General features: G+C 38.8%; 1 protein-coding gene across 1 annotated transcript in view; it reads left to right on the forward strand.

Annotated features, from left to right (window-relative positions):
* The window catches only part of TRPC5 (transient receptor potential cation channel subfamily C member 5), a 262,565-nt gene that overhangs the window by 157,622 nt on the left and 87,731 nt on the right, over positions 1 to 17,212 (forward strand). Inside the window, exon 3 of the mRNA XM_075184312.1 lies at positions 3,863 to 4,384. Coding sequence (XP_075040413.1) covers positions 3,863 to 4,384 — 522 coding nt within the window. The remainder of the gene's footprint in view (positions 1 to 3,862; positions 4,385 to 17,212) is intronic.

Consider the following 17,212-nt stretch of genomic DNA (forward strand, 5'->3'; position numbering starts at 1 on the left):
CTATTGTTATTCTATTTCCAAGGAAGCACTGAGCAGGATGTTGATTTGCTTGTCACAGAAGACAAAGTTGATAGAAAATGGATTGAGTCTGAGGTCATTACATACTCGCTAATATATTGCTTACAGATTTCTAACTATATTATCACATATTTAGCGGAAAACTAAAAGGGCTGAAGATCTCTTAGAGTTGCTAGCTGCAAATGCTGGGAAAGTAATAAGTGGCTGTGAATAGGATATGAGATTATCATAATCCACTGCATAAGTGAAACACAAGATTGCAGCCTGGATTGCAGAATATTACATAGTGTTCTATTTTACATTAAGGTGAATACACCTAGGGGTTATATTTACCAAACTGCGGGTTTGAAAAAGTGGAGATGTTGCCTATGACAATCAGATTCTAGTTATCATTTATTTAGTACTTTCTACAAAATGACAACTAGAATCTGATTGGTTGCTATAGGCAACATCTCCACTTTTTCAAACTCGCAGTTTAGCAAATATACCCCTAAAACTTAAAGGCTTCATCATCATCATTTTTTTACATAGCGCCAACATATTCCGTAGCGCTTTACAATTGGGGACAAACATAGTAAACTAATAAACAAACTGGGTAAAACGGACAAAGAGGTGAGAAGGCCCTGCACGCAAGCTTACAATCTATGGATGCTACACTTATTGTATAAGATCAAATAAGGATATTTATTTAGTTTTTTATGCTTGGGTTTTTTATGACATTTCTATTATAGTTAATGTGTTTAAAACTATTTTAAAAAAAAAATCAGCAAAGCTTTATTATCAAATTAGTGCCCCTATTTATTTATTTGATATTGAAGGTTTTCTATCAGTGCTTCTTTATTTGCATTAGGAAGCTTCAGGCTACACCGGGATTGTCTACAACGGTCTGGGGTCTTTGTTAAATAGTTTTTCTCCTATTAATAAATAGACCTCCTAGGGTAATTTACTAACATAGTTTAAAGGTGTAAATTTACACAAACACTATTGCAACCAATAATAAAGTAGCTTTCATCTGTCTAGTGCAATTTAGACAATAAAAGCAAGCATCTGATTAGTTGCTATGGATTTTGAACAGATTTACAGTTTTGAGCAATGTTAGCAAATAACTTGCAATGTCTTTTCTCCTGGGTATTGGTTTTACTTACATACATGTTGCCTTTTTTTCCGTCCCTTCTCCACTTTCACCGTATGCACTGTTGTAAAATGGAAATGTGTGAGGTTGATGTCTAATTGAGGATACTACTGGCAAAGTTGGAGAAGTTTATAGACTTGGTAAAAGAAGCGGGACTACATTTCTAAATGGGAGGTGGCAACGGATTGGCAGAACTTGGCACAAACGGTATAGGGCTCAAATTGTTGACTTGTCGTTGTGATCCAGGCAACATGTCTTTTGCATGTTATGTAGTCTGATCTTTAATAACACAGATACAATATGATGTTATATATCAATTATTTAATTCTCAATGCAATAATTTCCAGGGTCACTTTGTTATTTCATGTGTGCATCTAAAAAACAGTCTAAACTGACCTCGTTGCTCTACAATTAACATTATGCCATGCTTACTGAACCTGATTGTAAAGTAATTTTTATATTCATATTCAATAGTTATAAATGCATAAGACCCAGAAAATAGCAGTAGATATTGGCATTTGCATTCAGTATACAGAATAAGAGGAATTGCACAGTGCAATTAGGAAATATTGAAGAATAGAAATATTTCAAGCATCAAATCTCCTGAGTTTCTACATTGAAATTAGAGACAGTTTTAAATAAGTGAAAACATACAAAGCTGTAGGAAATAACATTTTTCTTTACAGCATATGTCTGGTGATAAGATCAAATGGAAAAGATTAATCAATGTATATATCTTGCAGGAATTCTTCACTTGAATTAAAATGATAAAATAAGATCATACAGCAGAATGCTCCATTCAAACTGCATTTCAAGACATTTCTAGATATGGTTCAGCTCACAGACTTTCAAGCCCATATTGACACTCCACACTACACACAATACACCAGTGATGGGCATAAGGTGGCCCGCGTGAGGCCCCCTGAGCCTTCCCCTGGCGGAACAGCGGGACAGAACCCTAAAATCGGGACTGTCTCCCTGAAATAGGGACAGGTTGGAGGTTTGGTACAACCTGAGTAAAGACCTAGGGCCTGATTCATCAAGACACGTATCTGCCGATTTTGAGTGTGTCATACGCTAATCACTCTGCGCATTCCAAGAACCGGGAGATACGTCAGTGAATGGAGCCCTTTCTGCTACATCTTTGAATGCATAGGACACGTCCTACAGCTTATGATTTCGGGGAGGGAACTGGGCGGGGAATGGGCATTTTGCCATTGCCAATTTATGGTAAGGCATGCCAAACTCAAGCGTACGCAGCCACATCGAAATCCAGCTCCGACAATCTCAAAGTTACTTGTTATTGTGCCGTATCTCTTGCTCCAGCTAAAGGACTAGTCCTGATCGGTAGTAATGACAGTCTCATATGCATGCTATAACATGTGTTTGCAATCATGAGCAACAGTAAAAATGTATTTTATGCTCAGTAGACATTAACAACATCCTAATAAATGTATTTCATGGGGGAAAAAAAACTTTATTAACAGTTTTACCATTAATGCCTATATTAAAAACTGGTGACATTAATTTAAAAAAAAAAATTATTTTGCAAATTTATAATCCACACAGATATTGAACATATCCTGCAGGGTCTTTTGCAGTAGAGCACAGCAGACTTGCCCTCGATTTCAACAGCACACGTATCTTGATATCTATTCCTTGATGACTTCAGCAGTATGCAAAGTCTGAATACGTTTGTTTTAATACTAAAAGCATGTTGCGCTCAGGATGCGTGCCTTGATGAATCAGACCCCTAGTTATTAACACACATAGTCATTCTTGATATATAAGCTATAAAGCGCCTTTTTGTCTTCTACTTCCTGTAATAATGCCACATTATTAAGGTCCTTTGGTTCTATTCCCATATAGTTATTATCACATGATCTTATTCTTCCCAGAGTCTAATGATGTCACAGAATGTTTCTCAGGAGCACAGTGAGCATGCTCTTTTAGTACAGGTGATGTTCACACTCCCATTATCATATCGCCTAACATTGACACACGCAAAATAGAACCTGTCCCTGATCCACCCAAACCCTTCCCATATCATCCCTCAAAATGACCGCTTTTGAGTGAAACTCCGCCCATTTCTGTACATGTCCTGTCCCTTTTGTGGTCTGTGATTTGAGATGTCCTGTCAAAATTTGGAAGATATCCTTTAATATTTCTCATGAAAATTTATATGCAGGGCCGTAACTAGGTTTGTGCCAGAAGGGTGGCCGCCCCAAGGCGCAAACATGGAGGGGGGGGGGGCGCAGGGAATGAGTGTCTAACATTAATTTGGTTACAATTGAGGGGTTGGGGATGGGGAACTCACATTTCCTTCTTGCCCCAGGCACTAACATGTGCCCCAAAGATGAATAACTTCATGGAGACACGTAAAAAGGTTAATATAGTAAAAGCTACACAGCTATAGCATGCAGTAAGTGTAGCATATGTTTATTTATATTTATATATGTTCATATATTTGATTATTGTCATTGTGTGTTGAAGACAGATACACTCTAAAATTTACATTGATTTTTTTTCCTTTAACGTAATTTAATATAATTTGATTGTAAGCCCTCGTGACAGTGTTCTCGTTACCTATTATCTCTGTATGTTTATGTAAATCTCTTCTACACCTAATTATTTTCACTTTATTTACTGATAGAGTATATTGGCTGCTTTGTAAACAAAATGTAGCAATAATTACTTTTGTTTTTTACTTAGGTACCAACATTAATGATGGACACCCAGTTTTCTGAGTTCACCCCAGACATTACACCAATTATGTTGGCAGCTCACACTAATAACTATGAAATTATTAAACTTTTAGTCCAAAGAAGGGTGACTATACCTCGCCCGCACCAGATACGTTGCAACTGTGTGGAATGTGTCTCCAGCTCGGAAGTTGACAGCCTCAGACACTCTAGGTCGAGACTCAACATCTACAAGGCTCTGGCCAGCCCATCTTTGATTGCCTTATCCAGCGAGGACCCCATTCTGACAGCTTTCCGCCTTGGATGGGAGCTGAAAGAGCTCAGCAAAGTGGAGAATGAGTTCAAGGCAGAATACGAAGAACTGTCTCAGCAATGTAAGCGATTTGCCAAGGACCTGCTTGACCAAGCACGGAGCTCTCGAGAACTGGAAATTATACTAAACCACAGGGATGACCAGAGTGAGGAGCTGGATCCTCAGAAGTGTCATGACCTGGCAAAGCTGAAGGTAGCAATAAAGTATCATCAGAAAGAGGTGAGATGTTCAGCGACATTGCTTCTACAGTTATGTCTTACAGATAAATCATTTTGCTAGTATGTTTAAAATGCTCATGGTTTTCACATTTCTATTTGAGTGTATCAAGGTACTGTATTCTGGGATGACTGAAAATTCAAATAGCACATTGAGACTCATTAATGATCAGTAAAATGTTGCACCATATGAAACAGGTCAATTTTCTTTTATTTGTAATACATCAGTTCATTGGGAAAACCTCTGAAATTCTTTACTCTACCCAACCTAATTTTTTATATATATATATATATATATATATACATATATATATATATATATATATATATATATATATATATATATATAGTCAGTATATATTTTTTTAAGACAAATGGGTCTCTCTTTGATAGCATATAAGAATAAATATAACTTTATTTTAATTGTAATATACATGGACATTTTGGACAAAATAGTAAGAAAATGCAATATTTTGAGATCCTGCCAAAGGTTAACAACATATGCCAACCCTATTCATTTACCCCAAGCTTTAATAAGCTATTTTAACAACTTTTTATTAACAGTATCAAATAGAAACAAACAAAAAGAAAAAACAGAATAACACCATATGCAGAGGATGATTGCCATTACAATGCAATCTGTTTTAAAATAACATTTATAAATAAAAACAAAAGTATAATAAACATAAAAGAAAAGTGAAGATATTTTGATGACTGTTTTTTATTTAAATCGGAGAGAGGAAGAGATAGGGAAGGAAATTTGTAGTTCAAACTAGAGGCAGAACTTCTTGCTACGTCCAGTATGTGGTTGATGCTGCTGGCTGGGTGGCAGGTAAAATGCCATTTTTTAAGGCTACCTACTGTGTTTGAACCCTTAGAGCACATTTACAATCACAATCAATATTACTTAATAGTTACAAGTAATTGACTAATCTTTAGGAATAAAATATACCCTCACACCCATGTTTGTAGGACTGCCACTATGCATCATAAAAGCAGCATTACTTGTGCAGGGGCTATTAAGAGGACTAACGAGACATGGAGACAGAAGATATAACTGGAGAACAGACCTAAGCTGAGGTGAACTGTCTATAGACCTTACCGGGAATTTTCATGGTGGGCTGCTTTCCCTTTAGTGCTTTGAATCTCATCTCTGTTGGTTGCTTGTTTTCTTAGTTTACAACCCAAAAATTATGTTTTCAATATTTGTCGCTCTGTCGATTTGTCGCGATGTCGCTATGTGGTCTAATAGGTTACTTTTTCGATACTAAATAACTTTGTAAAATCTGGCAGCTTTACCATGAGAGCTGCGGAAGATATTCACCAACAAACAAACAAACAAACAAACTTCTATATATATAGAATACAGAGACGCATGTTAAGATAACACACTCAAATACAGTAAAACATATACAGTAGCCTTATTACTAATAAATAGAAATAAGAAAAGCTGTCTATAACTCAGCTACAGGGGAGGACTGGCAAATTTTAGCCCGGGGCAAGACTCGACTCAGCAGCCTATTTTAATGGGAAAGTTAGCCCACTATGGGACCAGTCCGGGGGACAGATGGCCCCCTGCCCCTCAGCCTTAGCCTGCCCCTACTCAGCTATTAGTAGACTTGCAGACCAAGGCAATGTCTTGCATAGAATGTGCTGTGTGTTTTTGAAGTGTGGATTTTAAAGGTTTTTTTTTTATGAAGTCACTAATTTTTAATTGAGCTTTTTCTTGCGTGCTGTTTTTTTATTCTTTATACACTGGTTTCTGTTCTTTCCATGGCTCTTAAATTCTCTGGTGTAAGATCAGGTAGCTCTTGAACCTCAGCAGAAATTAGGAGCAGTTATGTGTCAAATAAATGCATGCTATGAATTTCATAACACTAACTGTGGCTAATTATTTATTTAGCAGACAGAAGGGACATAATTGTTATACATTTATGCATGGCACGCATAAAACATTAATCCAGACGACAGAAAATCTCTTATTTCATAAAATGCATACCCGTTTTCTCACTAGCTATAACAATTAACCCCTTCATTGTTCTAGAATAATAAAGACAATAGACACAATAGGAGGTAAATAGTCTGCCATACTGACAGTTAAGTGCTTGCATCAACCTGAGGATTGCTGACTGCATTATAACACTAATAGCTCATGACTGAGACATGATAACAGTGCAGAGCTGAAGGTCACAGTGAACACTCATAAGGGACCATTATAAGTTCAGTGTGTGTTTAGAATAAATTTAGGATAACATCATACTGAACCAATAAAAAGAAGATTAAAGGAATACTGCAACCTAATATAAACATTGGTTTAGCTACATTGACAAACATATATATTGCGATTATATTATGTAATAATTCATCACTTCAACTGTGCAGCTTCCCTTATTGCATAAATGTATAGTATAAATCCTAGGTTTCCAAACTGTGCGCCGCGGCTCCCAGGGGTGCTGTCACAGAGGTGCCGTGGCCAGGAAGAAGAAGAAAAACAAAACAAAAAAAACAAAGAAAAAAAAAAAACTTACCAATCCGGCGGCACCAGGGACCCAGCAACCTCCTCCCTCCTCGCTTCTCACTGAATGCCGGCGTGACGTTATCACGCCTGACATATTCAGTGAGAAGCAGCAGGAGAGAGGATGCTGGGTCCCAGGTGCCGCCGGATTGGTAAGTTTTTCTTTTTTTTTTCTTTTTCTTTTTCTTCCCGGCCATGGCGGGATACAGAGGGGGCAGAGCGAGGGGGCACAGCTTGGATGCAGAGGGGGCAGAAAGGATACAGAGGGGGCAGAGTGAGGGGGCACATCACGGATGCCGAGGGGTAGAAAGGATGCAGAGGAGGCAGAGAGAGGGGGCAGAGCGCGGATGCAGAGGGGGCACAAAGGATGCAGAGGGAGCAGAGCGCGGATGCAGATGGCTGCAGAGCTCGGATGCAGAGGGGGCTGAAAGGATGCAGAGCGCGGATGCAGAGAGGCACAGAGTGTGTGGATGCAGGGGGCACAGAGTGTGTGGGTGCAGGGGGCACAGAGTGTGTGGGTGCAGGGGGCACAGAGTGTGTGGATGTAGGGGGCACAGAGTGTGTGGGTGCAGAGGGGCACAGAGTGTGTGGATGCAGAGGGGCACAGAGTGTGTGGATGCAGAGGGGCACAGAGTGTGTGGATGCAGAGGGGCACAGAGAGTGTGGATGCAGAGGGGCACAGAGAGTTTGGATGCAGAGGGGCACAGAGAGTGTGGATGAAGGGGGCACAGAGTGTGTGGAGATGAAGCAGAGGGGCACAGAGTGTGTGGAGTTGCAGAGGGGGCACAGAGTGCGTGGAGATGCAGAGGGGGCACAGAGTGTGTGGAGATGATGAAGGAGCACAGTGTGAGTTAGCTGTAAATTATTCTTTGACAGAAATATAATTGAAAAAAAAAAATATAAAAATATTCTTTTCCCTTGGATTTATGTGTATTATTTTTGCATACAACTAAATAAGTATCTCTGTCTTGACCTAAATACTTATTACGTTTTTTTGACTACCTATAAAACGGGACTGCTCGATAATTATTTTGGAGGGGTGCCTTGAAAAAATTATGGAGACTCTAAGGGTGCCGCGAACTGCAAAAGTTTGGGAACCACTGGCATAACTATAGAAAGAATCTCTGAACCCAATATATATTCACATATGAGCCATAAGGGTAAAATACTTTGCTCAGTGCTAACTTGACACACCTCCCAGCTGTCCTGATTTTGCCGGGTCATCCCTATTCAAAGGCTGAAAAAGGGGTGGGACTTAACCAAAAGTGAGTGGAGTTTTACTCACCTTGCGCATTTGTGGGCAGAGTATTGATGAAACGGGGGTGAGGTTTGTTTTTTTCCAATTTTGTGATTCTAAATGTTGGGAGGTATAGAGGGGTGTTCTGGGCAATGGAACCCCCCTAAATGTGCACCTGCATACATGAGTGGCTTGTAAATAGACTTCAAAAAGAGTTTAGCTGGTGTTTTGGGTCACATTACATAACTTAAAGCAGCATTTCCAGTTAATCAGTAAATTTTTACTGTCTTGCTGCTTAGTGGAGCCGTGAGAATTGCATGCTGAAAGAGTTTCTTTCCCAGTTTCTGTCATATAGGACCCCACAGGTCTTCTTTGCTCAGCACTTTAAAATAACTGCAGGCGTTGTGAGCAGGGTGACCAATAAGAAGCTGCATTCTTTATGTCTGTAGCTTCTCATTGGTGTATGCAGTCACACCTTCCTCCGCAGCTTCATACAGCTTCTGGCTTCCGATGAGGGGCACGGTAGATAAGATGATTTTTTTTCACCCTACTCGGTTGTGCAGCTTTAAGCTCTAAAGTTGTGTGTTTGTATAATAAGTTATTGTGTACAGTAGAAAATACATGTGCATTATTGCCAGACAGGAGATTAAACATCATCTTCTGTATCAGCAATCTCTGTTTTATCGTGGGCGCATAAGTGTTTATCATAATCCCTAGAGACAGGTGGCAAACAAAAAAATATGTTTGGAGTCAGGTTTGCTATAGACTCAGGTCTATGGTCAGAGAAACTTATCAGCAGGCTAAGATAATTCATTATGCAACCTGTGTGATAATACATTAAGTATTGCTAAGCGTTAATGTCTTTTTCTAGCAAGGAGTGAAGCAGGTCTTGTTTTTTGTTTACATGTTTAGTACACCAACTTTCTCCTCTGCCTGTGGTTATGTTGCCCTGTCTACTCTTTATTCACACACAGGGCTGCTAAGAGGAATTCAGGGCCCCGGTACAACAACTTCATGGGGCCTCCCTTATAGTTGAGCATTGAAAAAAAAAATTGGTAAAAGTGGTAGTGGGTGTGTTCATACAATTGAGGGCATGGCTATGCATCATTGGAGCGTGGCTAGCAGGTGCAAAGCGCTAGGTCACCCTCCTACAGAAAAAAAACCTGCATTGTTGTGTACACCCTTGGCACAAGGGTGCAGTGCCTGCTCGCCAGAGGTTGACATATGTCCCAGCACTCCTGACTTTCAGGACATCTAGTACCATAGTTTTGTATATAAAAAATGCAGTGTGTACATAAAGAGTTCACAGTCTTGGCCTGCCCCTTACATTGGGCAGAACACTCACCAAACATTGGGATTGTCCCACTATAATCACAACATTTCATAGACTGTCCTCCTCTCTCCTACCTGTTCTTGTCACTTTAACCACCTGTGGCTTCAGATTTCTTTAGTTGTGACTTGTCTGGATCCTGGAATGTTGGGGGCCCCATTTGGAAAAAAAAATGGGTACATTTAGAAAATTCCAACCAGCCCCGGCGTTAAATCAATAGCACCCACGATTAATAATTAGGCCTTCCTCCAGCCTCAACATTAGAATAATAGTGTGACAGGATGGACCGCCTATGCCACCCTGTCTGTTGTTGCTGGGAACCGGCTGGGTTTACTTTGCCACCGCCCCCTTTAATTATTACGAATATGCCCCTTCTGCTGCAGTGGGAGGGGCCTGCTGCCACCACTGGACTCCTATACCGGCATCCAGAACCGTGTTTCTTCTGCGTAACTGATGCTGCTAGCGTGTCTCGTTGCTGGTGTACCTGGGCTGGTAACTCCGGACCTCTTACTATGGATCCAGGTTGCTGTGAATGGATGCCCCCCTGGCCTATCACACTGACCAGGGCTGCTGGGTAGCAGGCAGAACAACGGTACTGGAAACGCTTGGGTCCAAAACCTCAGAGACAGCCGGAGAGCGGATTAGATTTAAGGTCTAATCTGTAGATCATAGGAATACAGCGATATTCAAGATGTTTCCAAGCATGTCTTTGAAGCAAGATGTTTATTTGCTCTCACACACTTGTGGAAGATACCAGTGTGATCAGGTCAGATGAAAATCAGAAGAACACTTACATGCTCACACAGCTCATATTTTATACAGTTCAGAAATAGTCTATTTTTAGAATCAGGATGTAACCCTGCTTAGCAAAACATAAATTTACATGCATTGCAAAGCTAACTATATTTACATTTATCTGTGAAATTCTAGAAACGCTGTGATGACTTACACCTGGTTTTCAGATGCAAAGAATCCAGGATTAAAAGTTCCTGCCTTCAATGTTGGACCTTCACACATCAAAAGATCTAATTAACATGTGGCCTTTCATCAGACCGTTTGGAATACATATTCACACAGAACAACAAAAACCAAAAACAAGCTAGTTTCCCCACATCACAATACACAAGAGGCTTGGTAAACACAGGCTCATTTTATCAGATATATACATCAGAAATAGGCATATCCTACAGCTACAACTTTTCTACCCTGGTCTTAGATATAAAGATTTCCTATCTCACAATATACACACACACACAATATCAAAATAAGTGCAAAATATATGAGGGAAAATGTTGACCTAACTCTCAGATTAGACATACTGCATATCTGCGGTAATTTTATATATATATATATATATATATATATATATATATTTATTATTTTTTTTCTTGGTTAGTCTGCTTGGGCATACATATGGAGCTCTTACAGTGGAATTTTTTGAACATTTCTATTGTTTCTGCATATTCTGAAGGTTTACAGATGTGAAGAAGCACTACCTATCACATTTTGACCACTTTGAAGTTCGTACAAAAAAATAAAAGCACTGTAAATAAACAGTAGATATATTCATTTTCTCGGGGCAGGGAGATAGCCCTATTCATATTAATTAATAAATCATTTTTTGCCAGTATTTCAGTACCACCATCGTTTCATAAATGGTCACGCTCTTTCATTCCTTATCATTGCAATAAGGAATGAAAATAATTATGTCAAAAATGTAGTTATTGTTAAATATGCCCCTCAGTCTGGCTGGTCTCTCCACAATTGCTTGTGTATGTACCTGGGGAAGATGTGTGTGTCTTAGGGGAAGCATGTCTGTAAATGTGTGCCAACTATGTCTGTTTCTTTGTATGTATCATTGAAGCTAAATGTTCCTAATTTGCTTGTAAAGGCCCAGGCTGTGAAGAAATGTTCCTGTTCGTTAATACTGACCAACTGTACAACATCATTTATTTCATTCTATATACTGATCTCAGTATCTTCTGAGAGTAATTAGATAAATTCTGTGTGATGGAGTTGGTACAGTTTGCAAGTGTTGAGGTTTAATATTTGGACGAAGGTGGTAATAAATAATTTCTGTGATTAATACGCAACGTAATTATTACCATAACAAAATTTAAATGAGTTTAACAGATTTTCTATCTTTTAATATAAGATCTAAAAGTGGTGAAGAAGATGTTTTCAACATTTAAATTAAGAGTTTGGTATCATTCTGTTCCCAATTGCATGAGAACGTTTCCGGTATTATTTATGCAGAGTGTTCTGCAGTCTGAAGCTGGTACTAGATGTCTTCTGGATGGGATAGCAGTTGGACAAGCTTCTTAATGTCTAACTCCAATCTCACTTTGACAGAGATTTTGGACATGGGATTTGTAGCCGCAGTGAGGGGTAATTCTTCTCCCTATACTCCACAGATTGAGCAGTGGGATCATAGGACATGTCCAAAGTTTGGAGACTGCCCATTGTTTATCAAATTATCAGTTTGCAAGGTCCAAAGCTAGTTATAAATAATATCTCTTTTTATACAACAAATAGCAAGTCCAGAGATGTTATAAAGGAACCAGTTTTATACCGGTCTAGAGGCGGAAGCCTGAGGAAGGACACTTGGCCACTTCAAGGAACAATGACCAGAGGAATCAACCAATGGCATGAGTTCTTTGGAAACCAGAGAGTTCTGATAGAAGCTAGTGTTGGTGCTAACTGTGGAAGTGTATGCATGCCTGACTTTGTCTTGTAATTCCTTGAAAATAAAACCTTTGTTCTTTGGACCCACAGCAATCGCATAGAAAATCTTTATTGCAAACAATAGATACAGACGTGATACAAGATTTGGAAATAATTTTACCTATAGCTGATCTTGTTCCTTTTGGGGAGAATTTGTTGAGTATTGTGTGCATGTCATTTTGGCTTCTGTGTTTATTATCATACAATGTATCTTTCCCTGTCAAAAGTTATTCACTGGTTGGATCTAACTCCCCTTTGTTTGCATTTATCAGGACATTTGATTGTCTCTTCTGTTATATTACAGACATAGCAATATGGATAAGAAAAGACCAACTACTGGAAATCTGAAATTATGATGTTAAAATGCATTAGTGTACTGCCGAATTAAAAAATTGCTTTATACTGTGAATAAAGCATATTTTCAATGATCAATAGTTTTTTTTAAAAAAAAATTATATTTTGGTACATTTCTACTATTTTTTTGGGAGCTGAATGCCCAGCCCTGCGCATGTGTGAACCGGCTAGATTAGTCATGCATGCATCACACTAATGCATCTCTTCCAACTGCCTAGCGGTAAGTTAACCCTCACCAAAGTATTGCTGGCAGCTTCACTCAGGTGCCTAGAAGATATTTTAGTAATAAATTATGTCAACAGTTGATTTTTCTATCGCCACTTATAACATTTTAATAAATAGACTAATAGACCCCTTAGTTAAATATAAATAATTGAGTTTTTTTTTTTAACTTGGTGAATTTTTATTGAAAGCTTCAAACATAACTGAATAAAGAAAGCAAAAGACAGTCCTTGTCATCAGAGGGAATACAATCCACTTAGCATAAAAGAAGCAATGCAAAAAGAAATACATAAACCAGAAATAGATGGGGAAGGGGAGGAGGGGAGAGGGTGGAGACATATTCAGTGTTAAGTAACATGCCAGAAGTATACTATCAAATCCGCCAGCTCAGCAGGAACCATAAACTCTAGGCTGATGCTGATGGGTCAGGCAGTAAAACTCATACCATGGGTACCATTTGATCAAAGTGGAGGGCACCGAAGTAGAGTATTTAAACCTGATGGTCTCCATAACATGACTGATTTGAGTCTTGGTAACAATTTTAGAGAGAGGAGGGGGAACTGGGGAACTCCATTGTTGAGGTATTGCCACCCTAGTGGTGATGAGGATATGCCCAGTAACATAGTGATTATGTTGTTGGAACTGTGGGGGGTAGAGGTGTAGGAGGGCCATAGTCAGTCATGGCAGGATTCTCATATTAGTGACCCATTGGATCAAGTGGAATATCACTTAATATTTCAGGTATTTTAAGTACATTATTAAGTTCTGTATTATGCATAATTTTATTGTTCATTAATTTATTTATATTTAATAGTGGTAATTATGTTACAAAATATTATTTTATTATATTGCTCCTTTTGTTTGCACCCCATAAAAGCACAATGTCTCTAATATCTTCATATTGTACACAATCAAAAGCTGTATTAGCCAGAGCTGCTCATTAACAAAGTAATCAAATCATCTTTCAAGAGTCCTAGGCAGAGAATGGATTTACCGGACATTGAAGCTTGTAACAAGTGTTCACTCATGACTTACAATATACACATCAGGGGATTTATATTTTCATTGGCCTTATGGTCAGTTGATTTGAACTCTTCCCAGTTACAATTATAACTTGCGTAGCACGATCCACAGAGCCTTGCAATACAGAGAAAATATCCAAAAATTTCCTTCCCAGCTGAGTGTATCTTGTTACCTGATACTTACCATAAAGCCCATTTGACTGGTGCCTGGTGGTGACAAGGAGGCATATTCTTCACAGAACAAAGCTTATATCAAGATTTGTTTTCTATAAATATTAAGGGACAAAAAGGAAACATTTAGAAAAATCAACTAATGAGGTGTGAAAATGTTAAATTAAAGTAACGTGCCATCCAAACTCAAAATTCAGTGAGTTTTTGTTAATGACAGAGTAGTATGAAATCCTCAACTGATAGAACCTTTTCACAAGATGTTCACTGTTAGCGACCCTCTTACTGAGGAACGATTTGTGATCCACAGTACCTAAGCTCGGATATTAGCAGTTGTTGATCCAACACTTGCCTGGTGGAGTAGACGGAACACTATATTGAACAACCAGCACATTGTTGGCAGAAACTGCAAGCCAGTCAAACAAGGGTTAATGCAGAGTAGTCTGGCACTGAAAGCGTGGACAGCTCACGGTAACAAGTAGTGAGCAACAAGAATGTATTTGGTAGAACTTTAAGTCAGACAGTCAAGGATCAGGAGAAGAGAATACAGCAGAATCCTTTAAATAAGCCAGGGGTCAGGACAGGAAGATATATGAGAGCACATCTGTTTAACAAAGCCAAAAGTCAGGAGTGGAGAAGACAGCAGAATCCTTAGAACAATCTGGATCAATAACAGAGAACAGAACAGGTCAGGGCACACTAGGTCAAGCAGGAACAATCACCAGCATCGGTATGCTCCCAGAAAGAGGTTTTTAAAGGCAGCAGCACCAATCAGAACTGTATGATAATTAGCTGTATAGGTATGGTAAGTAATAGCACAGCTGGCAGACTGGGAGCTGAAGAGAAGCTTGTTGCTATTTACCTAGCCACCAGCTGAACTGCAGGATTGATTCTACACATGGTTGCAGCAGTAAATCACAGCTGACAGCTCACACAAACAGAGGAGATTATATTTCTTAACAGTTTGTTAGGTAAAAATTCTGTTTTTCTATGACTACTGGGCAGGCATGTCTCTGAGGTGGACTTCTCTTATCAAGCTCCATTGATTTCTCCTTAATTCACCTCCCTCACCCGCATTATATTGGCTGAAGAGACCTCCAAACTTGCTCTACCACCAGGGATAAGTGCATGTAAGAGTGCCAGTAGTGTAGTCGTATTGGCCCTTAGATCCAAAGCATAAAGCATGACTGCAAGGAAGAAGTCTGCAAAAGAATCCTTTTACTGACAGCTCCCAAACCCACAGCTAGGGGACATATCGGAAGAGGACTCAAGTGACTGTCACTCAGAGGAGATAGGCAGGAAAATCGGGCCTGGTGACCTAGTGTTGCAACTGATTCTATAATCATACCTGAGAGACACCTGTTGCAAATAAAACAAATATCACTACCACTTTTGGCAAACTGGTGAGGAAAGAGGCAGTAGACAAATGACAGATCTAAGCTTCATTACTTGGTCAGCCCTAGTATCCCTTAAAATTAAAGTCCCGAATTCTGGTCTACTTCTGGAAGTGCTGCCCTTAGATGCTAATAAAGAACCAGCAGAAATGACAACCAATGTCTTTGTCCCCAGACTTACAACTAGTGATTTTTATCTCACTGTCTTACACATGAACAGTGATTCTGACATCTGCCAAATGAAGAAGGTGGACTGAATTGTTGGATCTGGTGAGTAGTTGCTGCAGCTGGCCTTACAGTAAGAGGCATCTGTTGCAGATGATGTGGATTTCTTCACATCCTGAGGTGCACTGGTAAAAACTGGGGGGAGAGAGATTCAATATCCGAGGTGCAATACTCGATTGACCTAGGGACCAAAAAAATATATATCGAGGATTTGGGCATACTGCTATACAAGCCATCTAGAGACACTAGGACAAATATAAAAGAAATACATACTATAGCCCCCCGCACAGTCTCTACTTACCTGGATTTACCCATGTGATGATGTAGTTGGTGTATTGCATTGAACATTTGAAGACTAGGGGCTAGATTTACTAAGCTGCGGGTTTGAAAAAGTGGGGATGTTGCCTAGAGCAACCAATCAGATTCTAGCTGTTATTTTGTAGAAGGTACTAAATAAATGAAAGCTAGAATCTGATTGGTTGCTCTAGGCAACATCCCCACTTTTTCAAACCCGCAGTTTAGTAAATCTAGCCCTAAGTGGGTTCGCCTTACAGGGATATTAAATAAGGGATTAGGGGGTACAAGAAAAACTATAATCACCACTGAAAGTATCAGAGACTTGAAGACAAGGAACCCAAATTTAGTGAATACCAGGACATTGTTTACCAGTGGAACTAACACAAAATTATATTTCAATTCTGAGGCCTAACTCATATAGTGCAAAATATAAGTATTGCCATTTATGCACCTTTTTAAGTGATTTGTTGTGTGCTATTGAAATCCAAGCAACAAGACTGAGCCACAACTCTAATTATTTAATCTGTTTAATATAAGGACTAATAAAAGATTACCTCTGTAAAATTACAGGGGAACTTTTCAGATATTTCAAATGCTGGAAACCAAGGTTTGCATAATAATTGGTTGCGCTTCATCCATTGTTTAAACACTTAAGAATTCATAATATAACCATAAAATCTTTAATATCAAATCCCTGAAGAACCAACCCAGTGTTTTCAAGCGATCTTGTCACCTTACTTTAAAGAAACAATATCTTGAAAAAGGGCAGTTGTGTGCCCTGAAATGTTGATTTGTATGTGAAAACTAATACATTTTTATTTTATTTTAAGTCTTGTGAGTGCTTACAGGAGAACAGAAAATTTGACTGCAAATAAACATAGAATCCTGATATTCCAGGATATCTCTAATAAGAAAAGAGAAAAAAATGCTCCTCTGTGTAAATGTCAGTTTTGCCCTTTTGTAACCTGCTAAGAGGACAGTGGTCAGAACCATATTTTTGATGACCCAGGTAGTGCAACAAATTATATTAAATATATGAACATATATGATAAGATGTTACATATGTCACCTAGTTGATAAGATAAAGACAAAGAAAAAGTTTAGTTGAAAATTTAAAATGATCAACTCTGGTTATATGTTTATTCATATATTCTCACAGAAACAATGGGAATATGATCAGAAAATGGAGTTTAAAGGAAAGGAATTAGACACAACAGTGATGGTATATGTTAACATTTATATCATTGTTCAGAAATTGACAAACACATTTACTTTGTGTTTTATTTTTGTTGTTATTTATGAGAAGGTATCCAGGCATGGTCATTCCTGGACAATGTTGTAAAA

Source organism: Mixophyes fleayi, chromosome 9 (assembly GCF_038048845.1).
Source record: "Mixophyes fleayi isolate aMixFle1 chromosome 9, aMixFle1.hap1, whole genome shotgun sequence".
NCBI classification, from domain to species: domain Eukaryota; kingdom Metazoa; phylum Chordata; class Amphibia; order Anura; family Limnodynastidae; genus Mixophyes; species Mixophyes fleayi.